At 36.6% G+C, this 23,166-nt stretch overlaps 1 protein-coding gene across 2 annotated transcripts in view; it reads left to right on the top strand.

Moving 5' to 3' along the window:
• The window catches only part of dock5 (dedicator of cytokinesis 5), a 272,453-nt gene that overhangs the window by 97,402 nt on the left and 151,885 nt on the right, over positions 1-23,166 (top strand). For both annotated transcript variants that reach the window (XM_039769628.1, XM_039769630.1), the window contains exon 3: positions 5,041-5,081. In XM_039769628.1, the coding sequence (XP_039625562.1) occupies positions 5,041-5,081 (41 nt within the window). The remainder of the gene's footprint in view (positions 1-5,040; positions 5,082-23,166) is intronic.

Genomic DNA, 23,166 nt, shown 5'->3' on the forward strand with positions numbered 1-23,166 from the left:
AACCTCTTTGTTATCATAATATTTATTCTGTTTTTCCAGGTGTACTGAAATAAGCTTTTATTTCATAAAGATCAAGCTAGTGGATCTGAAACTGAAGTAGCTGCAGCCTAGTCAGTATTTTCGGTCATTTACATTGGTATCTACTCTGTTCGTCATTAATTTTCATTATTAGACTACAATTAAAGAAGCAAACTCCACAGAAAAAAAGTGAATTAAATGAAAAATGATAAACAGCAGTTAAAACTATGGCATAAAACATTTCTGCATTTGTTATGAATTTAAATTTCACACTACTACCTTTCTGTAAATGCAGAATCCTTCTATATAAAAGCGGTCGGGATTGTCCTTCCGTCCCGTGAGTGCTACGCAGGCGCGGAGTTTCACACACGCCCCATCCATTTTGCAATGCACGATGAGATTTGTAGTTTCGTTTTTCCAGGTAACAGATGATTTTCTTCTCCAGACTGTGCGATATCTTCTTCTTCTTTCTTACTATATAAAAGTGGTCGGGATTGTCCTTCCGTCCCGTGATTGGAAAGCGTAGCAGTATTCCGCTTATCACAGACTTACTACTTGCAGCTTGCGGTACAAAGCAACATGATGTGAGCAGAGTTCTGGTGCTCCCATCGTTCCCTTGCTTTTGTGCGCGATGTGCTGGAAAAATAGACAAAATTATGTCTCTGGAAATAATTAATGTTGATGGGGTACAAATGCCTCACCGCGTAGTAAATATCAGCGAGGTTCAAAAGGGCGACCTCAATATAGAAAAAAAGTTTAAATTTCATCACAAAAATAACAGAAACTACAAGTATTAAAGTAATACTGCTCAAATGTAATATAACCAAATTAATGAGTTTGTATAAAATATCAAATTGATCTACATATTGAATTGCCTTAAGAAGTGGTCAACTTAAAAGTTGGTCGCCTTAAAAGGCGGGTCAGCCTAGTAAGAGAATAAGAAAAGTCCAGCTAATTATGCAATGAAATTAATTAGAGGAAAAATGAGTCACTGAAACTGATTGGAACAAAAATCTACAGCACTTGTGATAGATACCCAGGACTGAAGTTTAGAAGCTGATGAGATAATGAATGAAGTGACTACAAGGTGCCATTCAGTGCTGAAATAATTTTAAAGCTCAGTATAAAAAAAAAAAACTTTTATAAAGTTTCAAAATATATGTTTAAATAAAAAGCGTTATAACTCATCAGTCAGGCACACAATATTATATGTTCGTAGAGCTTTGTCTGACCATGAAACTCAAAGTTGAATCAGATAATAAAGTATTTTTCAGTCTTATTTCTAGTGGACCCTTGTCGCTGCAGATTTTTTTTTCCCATACGAGTTTCATAGTCATTGAATCATTTTTCCTCACATTGTTTAATTTGCAGTTTTCTTTCTTTCTTTCTTTCTTTCATTCTTTCATTCTTTCTTTCTTATTTCTAAATTTACTTTGATTTACTTTGATAAGAAATTTAGAAATATTTGTATTTTGTCATCATTTTCAATTCTCTTATTGTTTTCTTGTTAAGTCACCTTTTTCTATAGAGTTAGCTACCTTAATGGTTCCCTAATAAAGTCAATGAACAAGGAATTAAAGGCAGATGATGCAGAATAACAGAAAAACTTGATAGCTGAAATTTCAAAACTGTCTATAGTTTGTCATTATCTAGTCTATAATGCTACATATGCAGAGCACAGTGACATTTTTACTTGCATGTGCTACAACATGTAGTAGGCCACCGCCCTCTGGCGCCGTGAACAATGAGTGTTACTCAACATGGTTTATTAAAGTAAGTGTTGTGTAATTTTTATTTGATTTTTTTCACAGTCCCTCTGTAAAGGTCACAATTTAATATATAAAACACTGTCAAATCAAAAACACATTCCACATTTCAAAGAAAAAAAAATGCATTCATTTATAAAATTCTACTCTTACTGAATCTGGAGAACTTTATATAATGTAGATAAAAGTGCTGAAAGTTAAAACAGAAGCAGAGGTAAGAGCCCAGCAGAGATACTTTATAACCAATTACCAAATTACTTTTAAAGCAAACACATTCTGAAAAACTCTGCACTGTTTCATGCAAAGAACATTGCACTTTTGGAAGTTTATATAGCATGAGACACCACTTTTTCATTGATTTATAGAGGGTGTAATTGAATTTTTCCAGTTAAGCAAAACCAATTGACATGACATGCCCAATGGTTGCTGGGTGGTCTATTGGCCTTGGAACCCCTTCAGATTTTGCTTTTTTTTTTTCTTCATCTTAACTGGAATTTTTGTTTTGTTTTTTCTGTTCTCCTGGCCATTCAACCTTACATTTTTCTTTGTTTAGTTTATTTTTTTTATGTGTTTATTGCTTAATCTTGTTTGTTTATGTTTTATATTAACTTCCTTTTATTTAATTTTGTAAAGCACTTTGAGCTACTTTGTTTATATGAAAATGTGCTATATACATAAATGTTGTTGTTGTTGTTGTGATGCCACTGTAGTGTAGATGATCACTGTGGGTTTATTGTGCGCTTATATACATACATGTCAAAAATTTGGGGGATAGGGGGTTGACATTTTAGTGGTAAAATACATGCATCATTGCGTAGAAGTGGGGTGTCTCCATGGAGGTCAGAGTACAATGTGCTGCTATGCTCCGGATAGAAATGCAGAAACGGTGAACTGCCGGTTCAGCTTAACTGGCCACATTTCAGTCCTGGGTACAACTCAAGGCAGGAGCGATGGGGTTTCCTTAGTCAGTTTAAACACTTGCAAGGCCCAGTGAAGGGGTCCACCAGTGACGGAACGGAACATAAAGGAGGCAAACTTGTACTCAGTTCACAATATTATTTCTTTCCACCTGTACTTATCTGTTCAGTGATTAAAACTCTCAGTTCATACTGTGAGACACGTAAATGTGTTGCCTGTAAACGTCAATTATGTATGTAAGTTGTAATAAGTTAAAAAAAAAAACAGATGATTCATTGTTTACTGTTTTTGGTCTATACTCTTAAAAACGTAACAGTACAAGAATACAGATCAAATCTGTAGGATCTGCTACAGGGCGTTGTTCACAATTATTCTGGAAAAAAAACTCAATTCTTTATTTAACCGTTTCTACTTATTTTCACGGGTTTAGCAGGAAAATTACAATAAGGCTGTAGCCAGTATTATGTTAGAAAGAAAGGTTTAAGTTGAGGCTTTGTGTGATTCAGCTGGAGGCATGTTAACTAAAAAGTAGTCATTTAGGACCATGAGCCTAAAATACAGTGGAGGAGGATGAAAATTGATGTAACTGTAGCCATTTGGCTGAAAGAAATCCTGTTTCGTGGTGCTCACTGCCCATTATCATAAAAAAAGTTCTTTGTCACAATTGCTGACTTACTGTAACTTTTTAGTGAAACTTTCATTTTATTTTTCACATCATGAATGGTTTGATAAAATATAATACAATACAACTTATTTTTGTATAGCCCAAAATCACAAAAGAAGTGCCGCAATGGGCTTTAACAGGCCTTGCATTTTTACAGCCCAAAGTCTTTACTCTCTAAGAAGATAAGGAAAAACTCTAGTAGGGAAAAAATGGAAGAAACCTTGGGAAAGGCAGTTTAAGGAGAGACCCCTTTCCAGGAAGGTTGGGCGTGCAATGGGTGTCAAAAAGAAGGGGGTCAATACAATACAATACATAAAGTTAATGATCAAAGTTAAATGTAGAAAAAACTGCATGAAGAAATATGAAAAGAACAAACACTTGATCATTATAACTATGATTCTTCTCCGTCACCCCAAAGAAATATATGTTAATGTCAGATTAATTGCTGACTATAAATTTTCTCCAAATATGTGAATGTAGTGTTAACAGCAACTGTGATCTCTGATGATTAGGTTCCCCATCCCAGGTAGATTTCTGCTTTGTGCCAAACATTTCCCACAACTCTCAGTTTCAATAAATGTATTAATTAGGACGATGGATGTTAAGTTCAATATAAAATATTGCTTTGTGTATTTTGTCACTACTGTGCATACTCAACAACAAATTCACCAGATTACATTATTTGTATTCTATAATTCTTTGGTCTTAAAGATGTTTGGCTATACCCCACACCCTTTACTTATGTTTTATACTCTGACATTGGTGGGAGTTATGCAACTTTCCTATATTTTGTCTGTAATCAATAAAAGCCCACTTTCATTGATTTCCAATCCTGTACAAGTAAGAATGCCCCTCATTTAATTTAACATTGTTTTCTTTTCATAAGAATTGCTACTAAATGCTTTGAAATCATTTCCCCTTTTTTGTCTCTTGCGCCCAACTCACCAGTACAAGAAAACCTTCACATATGATATGCTGTTCAACTCATCTTAATGTCTAGTTATGCAAGATGTTGAGCTTGTTTAGGTTCCCCCTTACTTTTGGTTCTATAGACCCAATGAATCCTTCATTTTGATGCCATTTTTGGACCATACTTTGTGAAGAAGATTATCTTTATGATAAACAATAAACCAACAGGTGTATTCAGCAAAAATGATCAGGACTTGTGTGTGCTGTATCAGCTGACCAGAAGAGTTTATCCCCTAATAGGATATGAGGGGGTCACAAATTGGGGATCTGCAGTATAGGTATGTGGAGTGTCGTTTTACTCTACTTGGAGCTTGCTGATCGTGAATATAGTGATATTTCTGATATTTGATTCTTTATGGGTGGCCCTAGCTCTGTAAGAGCCACTCCCAGAAGGGTGAAAATTGCAAATTTTAAACATAAACATGTAATGTATGGTACCATTTTACTCTATTACAAATAGGATGTTATTTCAAATTCTTTACTAGGAAACTAGCCCTCTGTAGACCACTATATTAGAGGGAGAAAATGACAGATTTCTATTGCAGTCGAGAATATTTAGACTTTTAATATTTCAATTGAATCACATATTTTTTCAGATATTCTTGTTTATTATGTACTTCATGAAATAAATCATTGCATTTCTTATGAAAACCCTGAATGATGGCGATTGGCACCTATTCAGACTTTTTGTTTATTATGTTGCAGGTTGGTACCGAGGTTACTTGCTGCAAAACAAAGCTCGACTGGTAAGAGTTTTTTTTTTTTTTTTTTACTTCCTTGACTGCTGCAGTCTTCTTTTATGTGTTGGAGTTTTTCCTGGCAACTGTTCCTTCTGGCTATATTCCCTTTGGGGCATTTAAATTTCTTTGCCAGCTGGTAGTTGTTTCTTTTATTTATTTTTATATTTTTTCCCTTCTTACTGTTTTCATCTTTTTCCACTTGTCTGCTCCAAGTAGCTATAAAAATAGAATGAAAAAATGCAACAATCTTCACTACAGCTATGTTCTAATCCCCTTCCTTGACTTTTCTGTTAAAGTAGACTACCTTCAGACCCCTTAATGCACTGCAGACCTATTACCTGTCCAGGTAGTAGTTGGTTCAACATTAGCAATCTGGAATAGCCCAACAACATACTATAACATATGCCACCACAGTTGTAAATGAAGTGAGAGCAACAATGTCCCCTGCATAATTGCATTAATATTAAGGTGTGAAATTTATTTCATAACACAGACACACACAAAGGTATACCTTGCATGCAACATATATACTGCATGTATATACTGTTAACAGTTACATGAAAATGTTTGGACACCCCTGACCAAATTACATATTTTGTTAAGGCAAAAATAGTAAAAATAACATTGTCAGCAAACAGAGTAAGACAATGGCATTCTTATGAAAATGTTAATGTACAGTTATGAAATTCTGTTGGATTGTTGTGATTCTTCTCTGTGTGCCCCCGTACAGTACATTTAATGAAGCATTATAGTTACCATTCACAAAAATCAGATGGTTTGCTCCATTGTGGTATTTTTAGATCCATTCTTCATGAACCTGAGTTCGTTGTGTAGTCCAGATGTCAGACAGCCTGGCAGTTATAAATAAATACTTATATAACAAACTGGCATATGTAGCAATTTAAAATAACATTTTTTCTGATATGGAGAATGCCAAGCTTATGGATGTATGGACCACACTTTCAAAACCACTAATAAAAGTTTCCAGCTGCTTTGCTCGTATAATTTAACTCATGCATAAACCATCATTACAAAGATTAACCATTACACCATACGCAGTGACACTGTGGTCAGAAGGTTACATATTTTTTAGATTTTTGCTAACCCTTCACGAAATTGCCAACAGTGCTAGTGCTACTGTGCAAAGAAGCTCCTTGAGTCTTGCAGTAGAGTGTAGGTATTTTTCTATTTTGAGACATATTGTAACATATACTTCCATTACTGATCTGACTCTAAGAATAAAGAACACAATGGTTCCTGGAAGGTTGTCGTGTTTCTCAAGAAGTATCTGGGAGCCTCAAAGGAGTAACACCATAAAAGGACCAGCAGATCGTATGACAGATTTATGGCAATTCAACATTTATACAGATAAGTCACCATCTATACGTAAAACCTCAAACAGTACTGACTTCCGGTAATGGTGGCACTCTATTCACAACTCACAACTGTTATCACAACTTATGCCATCACCTGTTACTTTTTGGTTTGACTTTGTAAAATATAATTTTTTTTGGTGACTGTCAGCCTTCTGCCCTCTTTTCTTCTATTCCTTCACAGTATGCTACAATGCAGCTGTGTGTCCATGTTAAAGAAATGGTTACAGGGTATGAGTATGGGTCATACTTTTGCATGATTACACTCAGGTCCTCCAATTTACAGGGAAAACTTGGGGTTGGTAGCAGGATTAGCACTCCAGCTACAGTAAAAAGGTGTCACCCGCTGTACTCGGGTTGTTGTGTGGTAGGTGCGCATGTTCCCAGTACCCTCTCTATATGTTATAACAATTCCTTGTAATGGAAAGTCCGAGGTCAGGTTTATCATTGTAATGTGAACTTCCAGTATGGAGCAAAACCCACAAAAAAGTACTCCCCCACTAAAATAATCAGTGTTGTTTGTGAAGGGATTTGTATATTGTGATTTCAACCAAAAATCATTCTAGAGGGCATAACCACACACATTCTAACCACTCTATAATCTTTCACAACCAAAATCTCAGGGTTCTTCAATTCCTCTTTAGGGTATTATCTGTAAATGGGTTCAGAGTGTAAGGAATGCATATGAAAATGTAATTATTTTATTATCCGGAAATTTGTAAATTTATATTCCTCTCTCCTGTTACCAGTAAACAAGTTTGTTATGTTATGTTGTGTTATGTTATAAGAAACTTTTTTTTATTGGAATTTAATTTAAGGAATTATGAGGTCTGTGATGTTAGAAGTGATATTTCTTTATATACTCATGTGTCACTGTCTGACACATACCTGCATTTCCTGTGGAGGTTATGGTTTATTATAACTTTGCTCACTGAATCATCATACAATTGAATTGAAAAAAAAAACAGACAAACCTTTGTCTCTTCTTCTGCCAAGTTAAAGCTGTTACTGTCTATGGTTAATCTCTCTATAAATCTCAGAAGGAAAAAAGTGCACTGCAATTTTTTTTTTTTTGTATTCAAACTTCCATTTGAGCTTTTGCCAGTGCTAGAAAGTGGCAATGTGTTGCACATTGAGTATCAAGTGGGACTTTCACTGTACTCGGTACATGTGACAATAACAACCCTATAAACCTTTGAAAAATTAAATATACTTTTGAAACACTACCAAATAATCTGTTCCTTTTTATGTGTAAAACATGTAAATGCCTTTCCAGGTTGGTGCTGTCCAGCAAATACCTGGTGACACAGTGGTTAGCACATCTGCTCTAGATTCCATATGAAGAATATGTAGTTTCTGTTGTTTTGGGCCACTTTTTCACAACAGAAAGCCATACAGTTCAAAATTAGCATGTGTGACATCTGATGTATCGAAGTTCTAGGATAGTCTATTTTTCTGGGCAGTTGGTAGTTATATATGTATTGTTTAAACATGAGTTGCTGTATTTTGGCAGATGATAATGACAACAACATCAATTTATCTATACTAATAAAAGGCAAAGCCCTCACTGACTGACTGACTGACTGACTCACTCACTCACTCATCACTAATTCTCCAACTTCCCGTGTAGGTAGAAGGCTGACATTTGGCAGGCTCATTCCTTACAGCTTACTTACAAAAGTTGAGCAGGTTTCATTTCGAAATTCTACGCGTAATGGTCATAACTGGAATCTATTTTTCTCCATTTACTGTTATGGAGTTGAGCTCGATGGCGTGGGGGGCGGAGTTTCGTGTGACATCATCACGTCTCCCAAGTAATCACGTGAACTGACTGTCAACGCAGTATGTAGAAAACAAGGAAAAGCTCCAAAAAGCGCTGAAAAAACATGCATTATACAATTAAGAAGGCAGCGAAACAATAAGAAGCGAGCGAGTGACACATACAAGCATATTCATGAGTGCAGCTACTTCGGAAATAAAGCGCGGTGTAAACCTAAAGTTTAAATTAAGTTCATAGACAGGCTGCTGCTGGCGTTTGTCATGCCCACGGCTAATGCGGGATACAAGTTTAATGAGAGGACGCAGGGTATAAATGAGAGTTTTGATCACTTTGTATCTAAGTTAAAATTGCTGGTGAAGGGCTGTGCTTATGCAGATTCCGAGAGACTGTGTTTGTGGGGAGATTGACAGTTGAGGCGGGTGGGGGAGTGACGTCATCCTCTCCCCTCCCATTCACCTCATTTCGCTCTGAGCTGAGCTCCGCGGCTAACGCCGTCTTGCGGAAGCAACTTTGTCACGCTGCCACCAAATACTCACAGAAAAATCCACAAGTTAATACACATGCTGTCTCTACAGTTTCTCCACACTCTGAATCCTCCAGGCACTACTTACAAAAAGTTACATTGACAATCATGTTGCGTTATTTTTCTTTTTTCCTTTTCTTAGCACAAGCACAGCATGTGCTCCATAACGTGTTAATAAATAACGCATTTAATCACATTTTGCATTACAAGCAAAGGGGAACTTCTCTCAGTGCATGATTTCCTGGTACACCGATTACATTGATGCACACATCAGAGCTACAAAAATATAAGAGTCGGAAGAAAGCGCGTTGCTAGGACTGATTGGAGGAAAATTTCATTTCAAAAGACTACCCGACGGAAGCCTTGATAAAAGCGTGGTTTTGTGCAAACTGTGCAAAAAGGAGTTTGCATAACACCAAGGCACTTCAACCTTATGGTACTATCTAAATGCAAAACATGCTACAGCGAACACAGAAACTGTGTATGCTGTTAGCACTAGCAGTACGAGTTTGAGTAACAACAAAAGGTGTCGGCAGCCCAAAACTGATGAAATGACTGGCTTCAGGACCAAAATTAGTAAGTCAACATCGGTCAAACTTACAAATTCTCTCGCAAAATGGATTGCTTTGGACTGTAGACCACTAACAGTGCTGGAAGATAGGGGGTTAGAAAATGTGCTACAGTTAGCATCAGGTCATCCAACTTTTCAACTGCCGTGCCGAGAGACTATTTCAAGTAAAATTCAACAGCTTTATGACACTGAAAAGCAAGCAAAATTAGATGCATTACAGAAAGCGGACTTTTTGGCTCTTATTGGGGATCATTGGACTTCCGTAACCGTTAGTAATTTTAATTACATCTAATTACAAAATGTTCAATGATCACACTGTTTTAGCCTAATGTACAAAATAATTTTGGCTAAGGTGATCAAATTAACTTCTATGTTTCTGCCTTATTTTTTTAAGATGAAAAGCTGCAGTTTATGTTGAACTTTTTCTTATTATTATTTAAAGACAATACCATTCTGAACATGTATTTAAAGTACTTAAATTACCAATTAATTTTTAAGTCTTCCCAATTTTAGCCAGGGATGATGATTCTGATTTGAATTGAAATGGAATGCAGTTTAAATGCATTTTTTTTTTCAGAAATTAAAAGAGCTTGAGTTTACAATTTTCATGTCCATGTCTATTATTTGATTCTGTTGGCCACTAAAACCCTTTTAAATAAAAAAACATTTGCGTTTTGGAGCAAATTTACGTGTGCGATTACATGCGATGAATCAAGATTAATTAATTACAAAGCCTCTAATTAATTAGATAAATTTTTTTAATCCAGTCCCACCCCTAATATATATATATATATATATATATATGTGGATATGTATATATATGTGTATATATGTGTATATATGTACATATGTATATGCATATATATGTATATATATGTGTGTGTGTGTGTGTGTGTGTGTATATATATATATATATATATATATATATATATATATATATATATATATATATACAGTGGTGTGAAAAATATTTGCCCCTTCCTGATTTCTTATTCTTTTGCATGTTTGTCACACTAAATGTTTCTGATCATCAAACACATTTAACCATTAGTCAAATATAACACAAGTAAACACAAAATGCAGTTTTAAATGATGGTTTTATTATTTAGGGAGAAAAAATCCAAACCTACATGGCCCTGTGTGAAAAAGTAATTGCCCCCTGAACGTAATAACTGGTTGGGCCAACCTTAGCAGCAATAACTGCAATCAAGCGTTTGCGATAACTTGCAATGAGTCTTTTACAGCGCTCTGGAGGAATTTTGGCCTACTCATCTTTGCAGAATTGTTGTAATTCAGCTTTATTTAAGGGTTTTCTAGCATGAACCGCCTTTTTAAGGTCATGCCATAGCATCTCAATTGGATTCAGGTCAGGACTTTGACTAGGCCACTCCAAAGTCTTCATTTTGTTTTTCTTCAGCCATTCAGAGGTGGATTTGCTGGTGTGTTTTGGGTCATTGTCCTGTTGCAGCACCCAAGATCGCTTCAGCTTGAGTTGACGAACAGATGGCCAGACATTCTCCTTCAGGATTTTTTGGTAGACAGTAGAATTCATGGTTCCATCTATCACAGCAAGCCTTCCAGGTCCTGAAGCAGCAAAACAACCCCAGACCATCACACTACCACCACCATATTTTACCGTTGGTATGATGTTCTTTTCTGAAATGTTGTGTTCCTTTTACGCCAGATGTAACGGACATTTGCCTTCCAAAATTTCAACTTTTGTCTCATAAGTCCACAAGGTATTTTCCCAAAAGTCTTGGCAATCATTGAGATGTTTCTTAGCACAATTGAGACGAGCCCTAATGTTCTTTTGCTTAACAGTGGTTTGCGTCTTGAAATCTGCTATGCAGGCCGTTTTTGCCCAGTCTCTTTCTTATGGTGGAGTCGTGAACACTGACCTTAATTGAGGCAAGTGAGGCCTGCAGTTCTTTAGACGTTGTCCTGGGGTCTTTTATGACCTCTCGGATGAGTCGTCTGCGCTCTTGGGGTAATTTTGGTCGGCCGCCACTCCTGGGAAGGTTCACCACTGTTCCATGTTTTTGCCATTTGTGGATAATGGCTCTCACTGTGGTTCGCTGGAGTCCCAAAGCTTTAGAAATGGCTTTATAACCTTTACCAGACTGATAGATCTCAATTACTTCTGTTCTCATTTGTTCCTGAATTTCTTTGGATCTTGGCATGATGTATAGCTTTTGAGGTGCTTTTGGTCTACTTCTCTGTGTTAGGCAGCTCCTATTTAAGTGATTTCTTGATTGAAACAGGTATGGCAGTAATCAGGCCTGGGGGTGGCTACGGAAATTGAACTCAGGTGTGATACACCACAGTTAGGTTATTTTTGAACAAGGGGCAATTACTTTTCACACAGGGCCATGTAGGTTTGGATTTTTTTTTCTCCCTAAATAATAAAAACCATCATTTAAAAACTGCATTTTGTGTTTACTTGTGTTATATTTGACTAATGGTTAAATGTGTTTGATGATCAGAAACATTTTGTGTGACAAACATGCAAAAGAATAAGAAATCAGGAAGGGGCAAATAGTTTTTCACACCACTGTATATATATATATATATATATATATATATATATATATGTGCCGGTCATAAAATTAGAATATCATGACAAATTTGATTTATTTCAGTAATTCCATTCAAAAAGTAAAAATTGTATATTAGATTCATTCATTACACACAGACTGATGTATTTCAAATGTTTATTTCTTTTAATTTTGATGATAATAACTGACAATTAATGAAATTCCCAAATTCAGTATCTCGGAAAATTAGAATATTGTGAAAAAGTTCAATTTTGAAGACACTTGGTGCCACACTCTAATCAGCTAATTTACTCAAAACACCTGCAAAAGCCTTTAAATGGTCTCTCAGTCTAGTTCTGTAGGCTACACAATCAGGGGAAGACTGCTGACTTGACAGTTGTCCAAAAGACGACCATTGACACCTTGCATAAGGAGGGCAAGACACAAAAGGTCATTGCTAAAGAGGCTGGCTGTTCACAGTGCTCTGTGTCCATGCACATTAATAGAGAGGCGAAGGGAAGGACAAGATGTGGTAGAAAAAAGTGTACAAGCAATAGGGATAACCGCACCCTGGAGAGGATTGTGAAACAAAACCCATTCAAAACTGTGGGGGGGATTCACAAAGAGTGGACTGCAGCTGCAGTCAGTGCTTCAAGAACCACCACGCACAGACGTATGCAAGATATGGGTTTCAGCTGTCGCATTCCTTGTGTCAAGCCACTTTTGAACAAGAGACAGCGTCAGAAGCGTCTCAACTGGACTGCTGCTGTGTGGTCCAAAGTTATGTCCTCTGATGAAAGAAAATTTTGTATTTCCTTTGGAAATCAAGGTCCCAGAGTCTGGAGGAAGAGAGGAGAGGCACAGAATCCACGTTGCTTGAAGTCCAGTGTAAAGTTTCCACAGTCAGTGATGGTTTGGGATGCCATGTCATCTGCTGGTGTTGGTCCATTGTGTTTTCTGAGGTCCAAGGTCAACGCAGCCGTCTACCAGGAAGTTGTAGAGCACTTCATGCTTCCTGCTGCTGATGAACTTTATGGAGATGCAGATTTCATTTTCCAACATGACCTGGCACCTGCACAAAGTGCCAAAACTACCAGTACCTGGTTTAAGGATCATGGTATCCCTGTTCTCGATTGGCCAGCAAACTCGCCTGACCTTAACCCCATAGAAAATCTATGGGGTAAAGTGAAGAGGAAGATGCAATACGCCAGACCCAACAATTCAGAAGAGCTGAAGGCCACTATCAGAGCAACATGGGATCTCATAACACCTGAGCAGTGCCACAGACTGATCGACTCCATGCCACACTGCATTGCTGCAGTAATCCAGGCCAAAGGAGCCCCAACTAAATATTGAGGTCTGTACATGCTCATACTTTTTATGTTCATACCTTTCAGTTGGCCAACATTTCTAAAAAATCCTTTTTTTGCATTGGTCTTAATTTATATTCTAATTTTCCGAGATACTGAATTTGGGACTTTCATTAGTTGTCAGTTATAATCATCAAAATTAAAAGAAATAAACATTTGAAATACATCAGTCTGTGTGTAATGAATGAATCTAATATACAAGTTTCACTTTTTGAATGGAATTACTGAAATAAATCAACTTTGTCATGATATTCTAATTTTATGACCGGCACCAGTATATATACACACACACACACATATATATACATATGTATGCATATATATGTGTATATATATATATATATCTATATCTATACTAATAAAAGGCAAAGCCATCACTCACTCACTCACTCACTCACTGACTGACTCATCACTAATTCTCCAACTTCCCGTGTAGGTAGAAGGCTGAAATTTGGCAGGCTCATTCCTTACAGCTTACTTACAAAAGTTGGGCAGGTTTCATTTCGAAATTCTACGCCTAATGGTCATAACTGGAAGGTATTTTTCTCCATTAACTGTAATGGAGTTGAGCTGGAAAGACGTGGGGGGCGGAGTTTCGTGTGACATCATCACGCCTCCCACATAATCACGTGAACTGACTGTCAACGCAGTGCGTAGAAAACCAGGAAGACCTCCAAAAAGCGCTTAAGAAAACATGCATTATATAATTGAGAAGGCAGCTAAACAATAAGAAGCGAGCGAGTGACATATACTACCATATTCATGAGTGCTGCTACCTCGGAAAGAAAGCAAGGTGTAAACCTAAACTTTAAATTAAGTTCATAGACAGGCTACAGCTGGCGTTTCACATGCCCACAGGTAATGCGGGATACAAGTTTAATGAGAGGACGAGGATATAAGCGAGAGTTTTGATCACTTTATAACTAAGTTAAAATTGTAGGTGAAGGGGTGTGCTTATGCAAATTCGAGACTGTGTTTGTGGGGATTGACAGTTAAGGCAGGTGGGGAGTCACGTCATCATCTCCCTCCCATTCATCTCATTTCGCTCTGAGCTGAGCTCCGCGGCTAACGCCGTCTTCCGAAGCAACTTCGTCAGACTGCCACCAAATACTCACAGAAAAATCCACAAGTTAATACACACGCTGTCTCTAGAGTTTCTCCACACTGAATCCTCCAGGCACTACTTACAAAAGGTTACATTGACAATCGTGTTACGTTATTTTTAAAATCTTTCCTTTTCTTAGCACAAGCACAGCTGAGAAGCTTGATGCATGTGCTCCATAACGCTTAAAAATAATGCATTTAATCACACTTTGCATTACAAGCAAAGGGAGCTTTTGTCAATGCATGATTTCCTGGTACACGATTACATTGATCAGCATCCCGATTCATTTTACCCTCGCACCACCTTAGTTTGAGAAGAAGTATGAAAAAATATGAGGTTAACACAGAAAAACAGATCACCAATTCAAGCTTTATGAATAATCAATTCGCCATCAATAATTGTTTTGGTAAAGCCATCCTCCTTCCATTTTATAATTTTTCCGCCACTAGCCATGATTAAATGAACGGTAAAAAAGTAAGAGCGGCGAGGGTGACTTATTTAGGCAGGAATATATATGACAGCAACACTCATGACAATGTCAATCATGTTACATTATTATTAAAATGTTTCCTTTTCTTTTTCATTACTTCTTTAACACACTACTTCTCCGCTGCGAAGCGTGGTTATTTTTCTAGTTTTTTATATAGCTCAAAATTACACAAGAAGTACCATAATAGGCTTTAAAAGGCCCTGTGTTTCGATAGCCCCCCAGCCTTGACTCCCTAAGAAGACTAGAAGAAACTTTCAAAAGACTCCCTTGTTTGGAAAAAAATGCAAGAAATCTTGGAAAAGAAAATTCAGGGAGAGACCCTTTTCCAGGTGGGACGGGCATGTAATTAGTGTCCAAAAATGGAGTAAATACAATACACAAAACAGAATGAGATCTTCACAGATCTAGATGGCCATTCTATCATTGCCACCTCGGGAATACAATATACAGTAATAGTACAATAGTAATAGTATAAGTACAAAGCAAAATGCAAGAATAGATTGTATCACATATGAGGATTCAGATTTGTTCACAGTCATGGAAATCTCAGCCAACGAACTACCTCCAATCTACTGGCCATTCCACAGCTAAATCAGTGTTGGGTTGGCCAGTCTGATGAAAGGATCCTTATATCCAACGATTCCAGTGCTCCCTTATAGCGATGACTTTTCTATAGGCAAGAAAACAACTTGTCAGTGGTGCTGGTACCAAGAAGTGAAACAGAGTAGATGCTAGTAACAAATTATAAATATATTACTAATGTTTTAGTGGTAATAACTAACAACAGAGATGCAGTATGCACAGTTAATCAGCAGCTCTAGTCTGGGTATGCTAAACTGAAGTAGTGAGTCTTCAGCCAGGATTTGAAAGCTGAGACTGAGGGGCATCTCTTCTAGTAGCAGGCAGACCATTCCACAGTTTAGGGGCACTGTAACTAAAAGCTGGACCTCCCACTGTTATTTTATTAATGCTTGAAATCATAAGCAGACTGGCATCTTCAGATCTTATTGTGCACTCATGTTTATAAGTAATGATAAGTTCAGATAAATAAGCTGGACCTTGGTCATTTAAGACTTTATGTGTTAAAAGCAGGATTTTGAAATCTGCACTAAACTTAACTGGGAGCCAGTGTAAGGATTTAAGAACTGGAGTTATGTGTTTGTATTTTCTTGTTCTTGTAATAATTCTTGCAGCAGCATATTGAATTAACTGAAAGTTGTGCAAAGAACACATTGAACATCCAGTGAACAACACACTGCAGTAGGCAATACTACTATAAGTAAATGCATGAATTAATTTCTCAATATGCCTCAAATTTAGAATAAAACCTAAATTTCCCAACATTTTTAGATGGAGAAAAACAAGTTTTGGACAGTTTTATAATGGACACTTTAAATTACACACTAGAGTAAAAGATAATGCCTAGATTACAGGCTGATTCAGTAAAGCTAATGGTGATTCCAACTGATTTAAACAATGGCATATTATTGTTGCGATCAGCATCATTCCCTCCAATAATTAACATTTCTATTTTGCCTGTGTTTAAAGACAAGTAGTTCTCATCCATCCACTTCTTTAATTCACTAATTAAGGACATCGGGGAAACGTCATTTGGTCTAAAAGAAAGGTAATAACTAGGAGTCATCTGCATACGAATGAAAATTTACAATATGTTTTTTAATGATAGATCCCTGTGGAAGCATATACATTGAAAACAGTAAAGTACTGAGCCCTGCGGGACACCATATCTCACTTCTGTGTATAATGACGGAGTACTGTCAGCACATTTCTGTACGTACTGGAATCGATTTGATAAATAACAACTAAACCATACCAGGACAGTGTCTGTAAGCCCAACATTATTTTCCAGCCTGTGTAGTAAAATAGAATGTTCAATGGTGTCAAACACTGTGCTTAAGTCTAACAACATAATTACAGTGGAATTTCCTTCATCAAGAGATATCATGAGAATGTCATTTACAACACAGGTTACTGCCATTTCTGTATTATGACCAGTGTAAAACCAGACTGGAATTTCTCAGTTAAATTGTAATTTGTAAGGTGTGACCAACTGGTGACTACTCTTTCAGGTATTTTAGAGAGAAAGGGTAAATTTGACATGGGTCTATAATTAAAAAGTATATGCATGTCTAGGTCTGACTTTTTAAGTAATGGTTTGATGATTGACACTTTTAGTACATCAGGTACTGTGCCATGCATTAATGAACTATTGATAATGCTAAGAATAGGTGCTGCAAGAACATCCATTGTGTTTTTTTACTAGTTTTGTTGGCACTGGATCTAGGGAACGAGAAATAGGTTTCATTTTAGGCATTTAAGTTAAGACTTCCTGTTCTGTTTGAGGAGTAAAATTTCTAAAGTGATGAATGCAAGTTGAAACAGTGTTTGCCAAGCTAGCATGCGGTTTGCATTATAATGCTGAGATCTGGGATCTTATATTTTTAATTTTCTCATTAAAGAAGTTCTGCTAATGTCTTTTGGTATTTTGCACTGTATTTCTAAATTCCTATTTGTTAAATTAGCCACTGTTCTAAACAGTTCACGAGGATTACTACTGTTGTTATGTGTTATTTTAGAATAGTAGTCTGAGCAAGCTTTAAAGAGTGCTTTTTATATTTTTAACACTCTCTGTTTATGCAGTTTAAAAGACAGTTTTGTTGTTCTCCATCTACGCTCCAGTTTTCAACACTAAATTAAGGGCTTGAATGCTGTCATTAAACCAGGGTGAATTTCTATGTGCTTTGCTCACTTTTGTTTTAAGGGGAGCCTCTACATCCAGAGCAACTCTTAAGGTCACATTATAATCTGATGTTAGCTGATATAAATTGCTTTCCATGATTATACTTGCCTTACTCAAAATATCTTTAAATTATGAGGCAGAATTACAGTCTAGATGTTCGTACTGTCTTTGTTTTAATCTGTGAGTGTATTGGTAAGGGCAGAACCAAATCAAATATAATTAAGTAGTGATCAGAAGTAACTTCATTTAATGAACTAATATTTAAATTTTTAATTTAAGCTCTGTGAGTTATAATTACATCTAATGTGTGGTTATGATTATGAGTTGGACCTTTGACAATCTGACAAAATCCTACTGAATTTAACAAATAAGTAAAACATTTGCTAAAATTGTCTGTTTCTTCATCAATGTGTACTTTAAAATCCCCCATCAACACTACACAATCATAATTTATAGACAAATCAGTTTAAATGTTGACAAATTCAGTCATGAACAATGAATTTGACCTTGGTCTGTAGACTAGCACTACAATTGCTGGAATCATTACAAGTACTAGAATCTGTTTTAATATTTAAAATAAGTTCTTCAAAGGATGTGAAGCCACCTGCAGTTTGTCACAATGAATTATTCCAAGGCCTCCTCTTCGACCAGTATCTCTACATTTATGAAGGAATGTGTATCCATCTGGTGATGCCTCAGCTACAGGAAAACTGTCAGGTTTACTAAGCCAGTTTTCAGTGAGAAGACAAAGAAATTCCAAGAGAGCAAATGTTTAATAATCAGCATTTAAAACTACATAGATGTTTCTGAACTGATGATATATTTTTGTTTTAAATTAAGTGAGTTACTATTACAGGTGCCCCTGGTAGGGGATCTGATTTATTTCTTGGTCTAATTATACACCTTATTTTTTGGTCATCAAGTAATTTAAGGTTTGCTTCAAGACTAAATTTATAATACAAATGGGGATCACAGTGACGGGTTGCAAAATAAGGCAGTAAAGAAGGTATATAATAGATTCATCATTTTTATTATCAAAGTTAATATTAAGGTTGCAAAGCTTTACTCAGGACATTGGAAAATCCTGTATGTGGATTACGCAAGTATTGGGAAAATCAAAATGAAAAATGCCATTATCTTCCACACCATTACAGCAGAATGGTTGCATGACATTTTCTGGCCAGCAGCACAGAAATAGTCTGCCATTTGTTTAACACCTACAGTATGTGGAGTGGTTCCCACTTTTGCTTGCCTACCTAGTCCGCACCACAACTTTTAGGAAGATGAAATTCTCTCCAATAACTTGCTTTAGGTGAACTTGACCTACAGTTTCACTGTGGAGGTACTGATATGTGCTTGGTTTATTCTCATTTTCACTCTGTCTAGCCTAAATTAAAGTATTTAAAATGATGTTTATGCATCTCTTGTCATTTTCATAAGTTGTCCTCCCAAAAAGTATTTGAGACCATTGCTCCATTAAATCTTAATAAGCGGAATTGTGCTCTCATAGTGTCTCCATGTTTACCATTGGTTTGACTATATTACACTACTCCATGGTGTTTTCAGTGAAGATTGTTTTGTGAGGTATTTTCATAAAGAATTTACACAATTAATTTAAATTATAAATGCTTATTGATAATTTTGAAAGATTAAATGCTTTTTTCCATTACACATATTATCACTGTTTTTAGTGACAATCTTAAATAAATAATTCTTTGAATAGAAATGTGACTATAGACTCCGCAGCCCAGCCCAGCCAAGCCACAATACAAAAATCATAGCCAGTTTTGTCTCTGTGTATTATAAAAAAAAAATCTTTCATCAGTCAGGGCTATCACAGTGCAGTTTTTAAAGATACCATACTGTGTATGATGTTGATGACTGAAAGATAAAACTGAGATCTTTCCATGTCATGTAAGATAAAAATCACTCAAAACAATACTGTAGTTTCTCTAACTCCAGGATGGATGAAAAAATTTGACTGTAGAATTGTAATTTTTCTATTTTTTTCAGTATTCTTAAGTCAAGTTTTTACTTATGAATGATGATGCTTTCCATATTGGATTATGTTCAGGGCGTCTTTTCAGCATAAATTCTGCTGCTTTTCAAAAGCGTCGTGGCCGGATAGGCGGACATCCGAGTGGTTTAGGCCGTGTGTGTGCAGCGAGCGTAGCTTTCCTGTTGGCTTGCACTGAAAGCCCCCTTATGTTTCCTCCTGCACAAAAAAGGTCAATTTTTTCTTTGTTTTTTCCTGTAACTTTTCTCCATTGATCTTCATAATCCAACCCTGCCACCTGCTTTATTTGTTAGTTGCATTATTATGTGCATTTTTATCTTGCTTTTAACAGCACATCATTTTTAAATCTGTTATCAACTATAAGGAAGGTTAAAGTGTATTAGTTCTCCAGAACACTGCAAATTTGGATTTATTTATTTATTTGCTTACACATCAACAGATTGTTACTCTCAGAAATTAAGCAATCCAATAAACTTATGTGATGCCAGTCCGACTCACATATTAACAGTAGCTGTATCTACTTCTAATGTAAACTCATGCTGATTAATGCAGTTGACCATAAAATGGCCATATTTTTCCTCCTGCTTTTTACCCTTTGTTACAAGGATAGGATTCAGTTCCTGGATTTAGAGCATGGGCTGAGAGATGGATCATATTGAGTAACACATTGTGAACAAGTCCACATTGCCCACTTTGGTTCAATATCAAAATAACCAAGCACAGCATAAATTGAAAAATGTTTTATTATTGATAGCATGACTTGCACACTATGCAGTGCTCTAAATTATGCATCATACTCATCAATGTTGCAGCAATTAATGCAAACATTTACATAAATTGATATATATATATATATATATATATATATATATATATATATATATATATATATATATTGTGTAGGTAGGGGGCGCTCTCGCTCCCTTGAACCCCTGTCCACGACGCCAGACAACAGATAAACGTCCAAATTCTGACTTTATTTAATCGCCACAGTGCACAAAGCACACTCTCCTCCACAATACTCATATACTAATCACAATAATAAATCACAAATACAATCCGCCAGCTCCCAGACGCGTTGCCACCCTTCCACCCAGCTCAGCTCGGCGTCTGGGAGCTCTCACAGTCCTTTTATATTCCCTGACCCAGAAGTGTTCCTAATCCCCCGTCCATGTGATTCTCAATCACTTCCGGGTCAGGTGAAAGTTCTTTTCTTCAACCCGGAAGCCCGTCGCTCTTCCTATGACGAACTTCCGGGTCATAGAGCACGAAGAAGTCTTTGGTCTTCCCTGCAGCTCCCTCTTGTGGCCCCCATGGCATCCAGCAGGGCTGTGCATAAAAACCCCATTGTCCATGATGCCCTGCGGGTCTTCTGGGGACCTCCATGCTGCAAGGAGGGCTACACATGGCGGCTTGGGGGTGTTGGCCGGAATAAACGGCCGGCCATCCTCCACAATATATATATACAGTATATATATTGTGTGTATATACAGTATATATAGACAAGGAGCTCTAAAAATCATTTACCTTTAAATATATGTAGGAAGAGGTTAATCTCATATTATTGAATCTGAAGCTTTAGCTGTAACTATGTAATCCAAACAAAGTACTGTATTTTCTTTCGCTGTAGCAAATTTTCATGTTATTGGTTTAGCCATTAGCCCCATCTTCCTTAGAGCTCATGTGACATTGCTTAACTATGACATATTCACATCTCATGCTTTGCTGTGAATCAGCATGTCATATTAATAATGGCTGCATACAGTGAATTTGCTTTCAGCACATGAAACATGAGATGAGCAAAAGTTTCAGAGGCCTCAGAAAGTCCCAATTAGTGTACCAAATACTGAAATATGGGGTAGAAAATTCAATGTTTTGTTCTTTTGCTGTCAAAGACATCTAGTAATAGTACTATCCGGAATATTTCCCAATGTTAATATTAGCTTCTCTGTTCATGCCATTGGGTAAGCATCTGGCTTTGTCGTTTCAGTAAATCTGCTAAAATCATTATAAAAGTACCACCTAGTAACAACAGTAAAGCTGTGGGGCTGGACAAGCCATACATACTGTACATTTCTTGTGTCAAATGATTCATTCACCAACGCCCCAGCCCATTGACAACAGCTACAGTTACACATTATGATTTTCTCTGGGTTCATTTTTTGGTACTCAGTTGTTTGCTAGTTTACCTCTCTGTTTTTCAATTTCCAAAAAGATCAACTGTAGCGTTCTTAACTTATCTTACCAGCATTTTTATTTATTCAGTTCATTAATGAAATTATAACAGATTTGAGTGAACTGCTTGCATTCAAATAAGAATGAGACTGGTTGGTTACCTTGCCTGATTTTTACACACAGATCTTAACAGAAGGTTATCTTCGTGTCCATCCAGTTGGTATGTCTCTGTCATTCCAACCGATGGCACATCATAAGCATTTTAAGTAATAAAATGCATTGCTTTTGTCATTCTGACAAATGGCACATCACAAAACGAAAGAGGACCATTAACAAATATTTTCACAAAAAACATGTATTAATACATTTGTTAGGTTGTAGTTAGACAGGTAGCATTTCATAACAAAATTAAATTCTCAATATTAAAACCAAGTGCAATGCTAATAAGCTATACAACAAAACATCTTCTTCTGATAGTTTTAATTTTTAATTCATTCTTCTTTAGCTTGTTGTCATTTGGACCAACATGGTTTAAAAGATATAAGCCAATATGGCCAGCTATTCAAACTTGCAAGAAACAGCCCATATTTGAAAAATTAAACGAATATTCTTTCTAATATGACAGAATTCTGTCGATTTTGTCAACAGCAGCAAAAAATGTAATTGGCTTTCAATAGAAGCAATGTCCAAACATAAGCAAAACATGTTGTATTGTCGCATAATAGCTTCCAGAGGTACATGAAGCTGAGTAGAGAGATTTTAACTTTCAATTTAATTGTAGCTATTCAAACTGTATCTTAATGGTGGCCATCTACCCGATGAAGGGCCTCACCAGAATAGGGCAGTAGACATTTGGAAAAGAGATAATACCATGCTGGTGGTAGGAGTGGTCCTGCTTATGGCAGTATTAGAAAGAAGCAACTGTTAGACTAAGCAGTTCATGTGCAGTATGTCCCATGCGGCAGCAGGCTGGATCACCAGTAGACAGAATGAGATAAAGTTATTGTGAAAATGTACATTGTTGCTCTGAGCTTACAGTATTTGCAGGTGACCCAGCATTTTATTGTAGTAACAAGAGCAAAAACAAAAAAAAAACACAATTGGAGGACAGGAAGTTAGAAAATCTCCCAGTTGATAGTACATAGTCCCATATCATGCTGCCTTTTTTAAAGTAGACACATCCAGGAGACCAGATCCTTGGTTTCAGTCAGCCACTTAGCAGCACAGTATCCTGCAGTGGAATTCTGGATACTGTGTTCCCTCTTAAAGTCAGACATCATAGCGGCTGCCTGAGACACCCGGCCCTGTAAGGACAACAGAAAACGTCTTAGTGCAGAGATAACAAGAGTCACTGAAACAGTTTGAAGAGTTTGACTAGAGAGACCTTGACAG

Source organism: Polypterus senegalus, chromosome 11, assembly GCF_016835505.1.
Source record: "Polypterus senegalus isolate Bchr_013 chromosome 11, ASM1683550v1, whole genome shotgun sequence".
NCBI classification, from domain to species: domain Eukaryota; kingdom Metazoa; phylum Chordata; class Cladistia; order Polypteriformes; family Polypteridae; genus Polypterus; species Polypterus senegalus.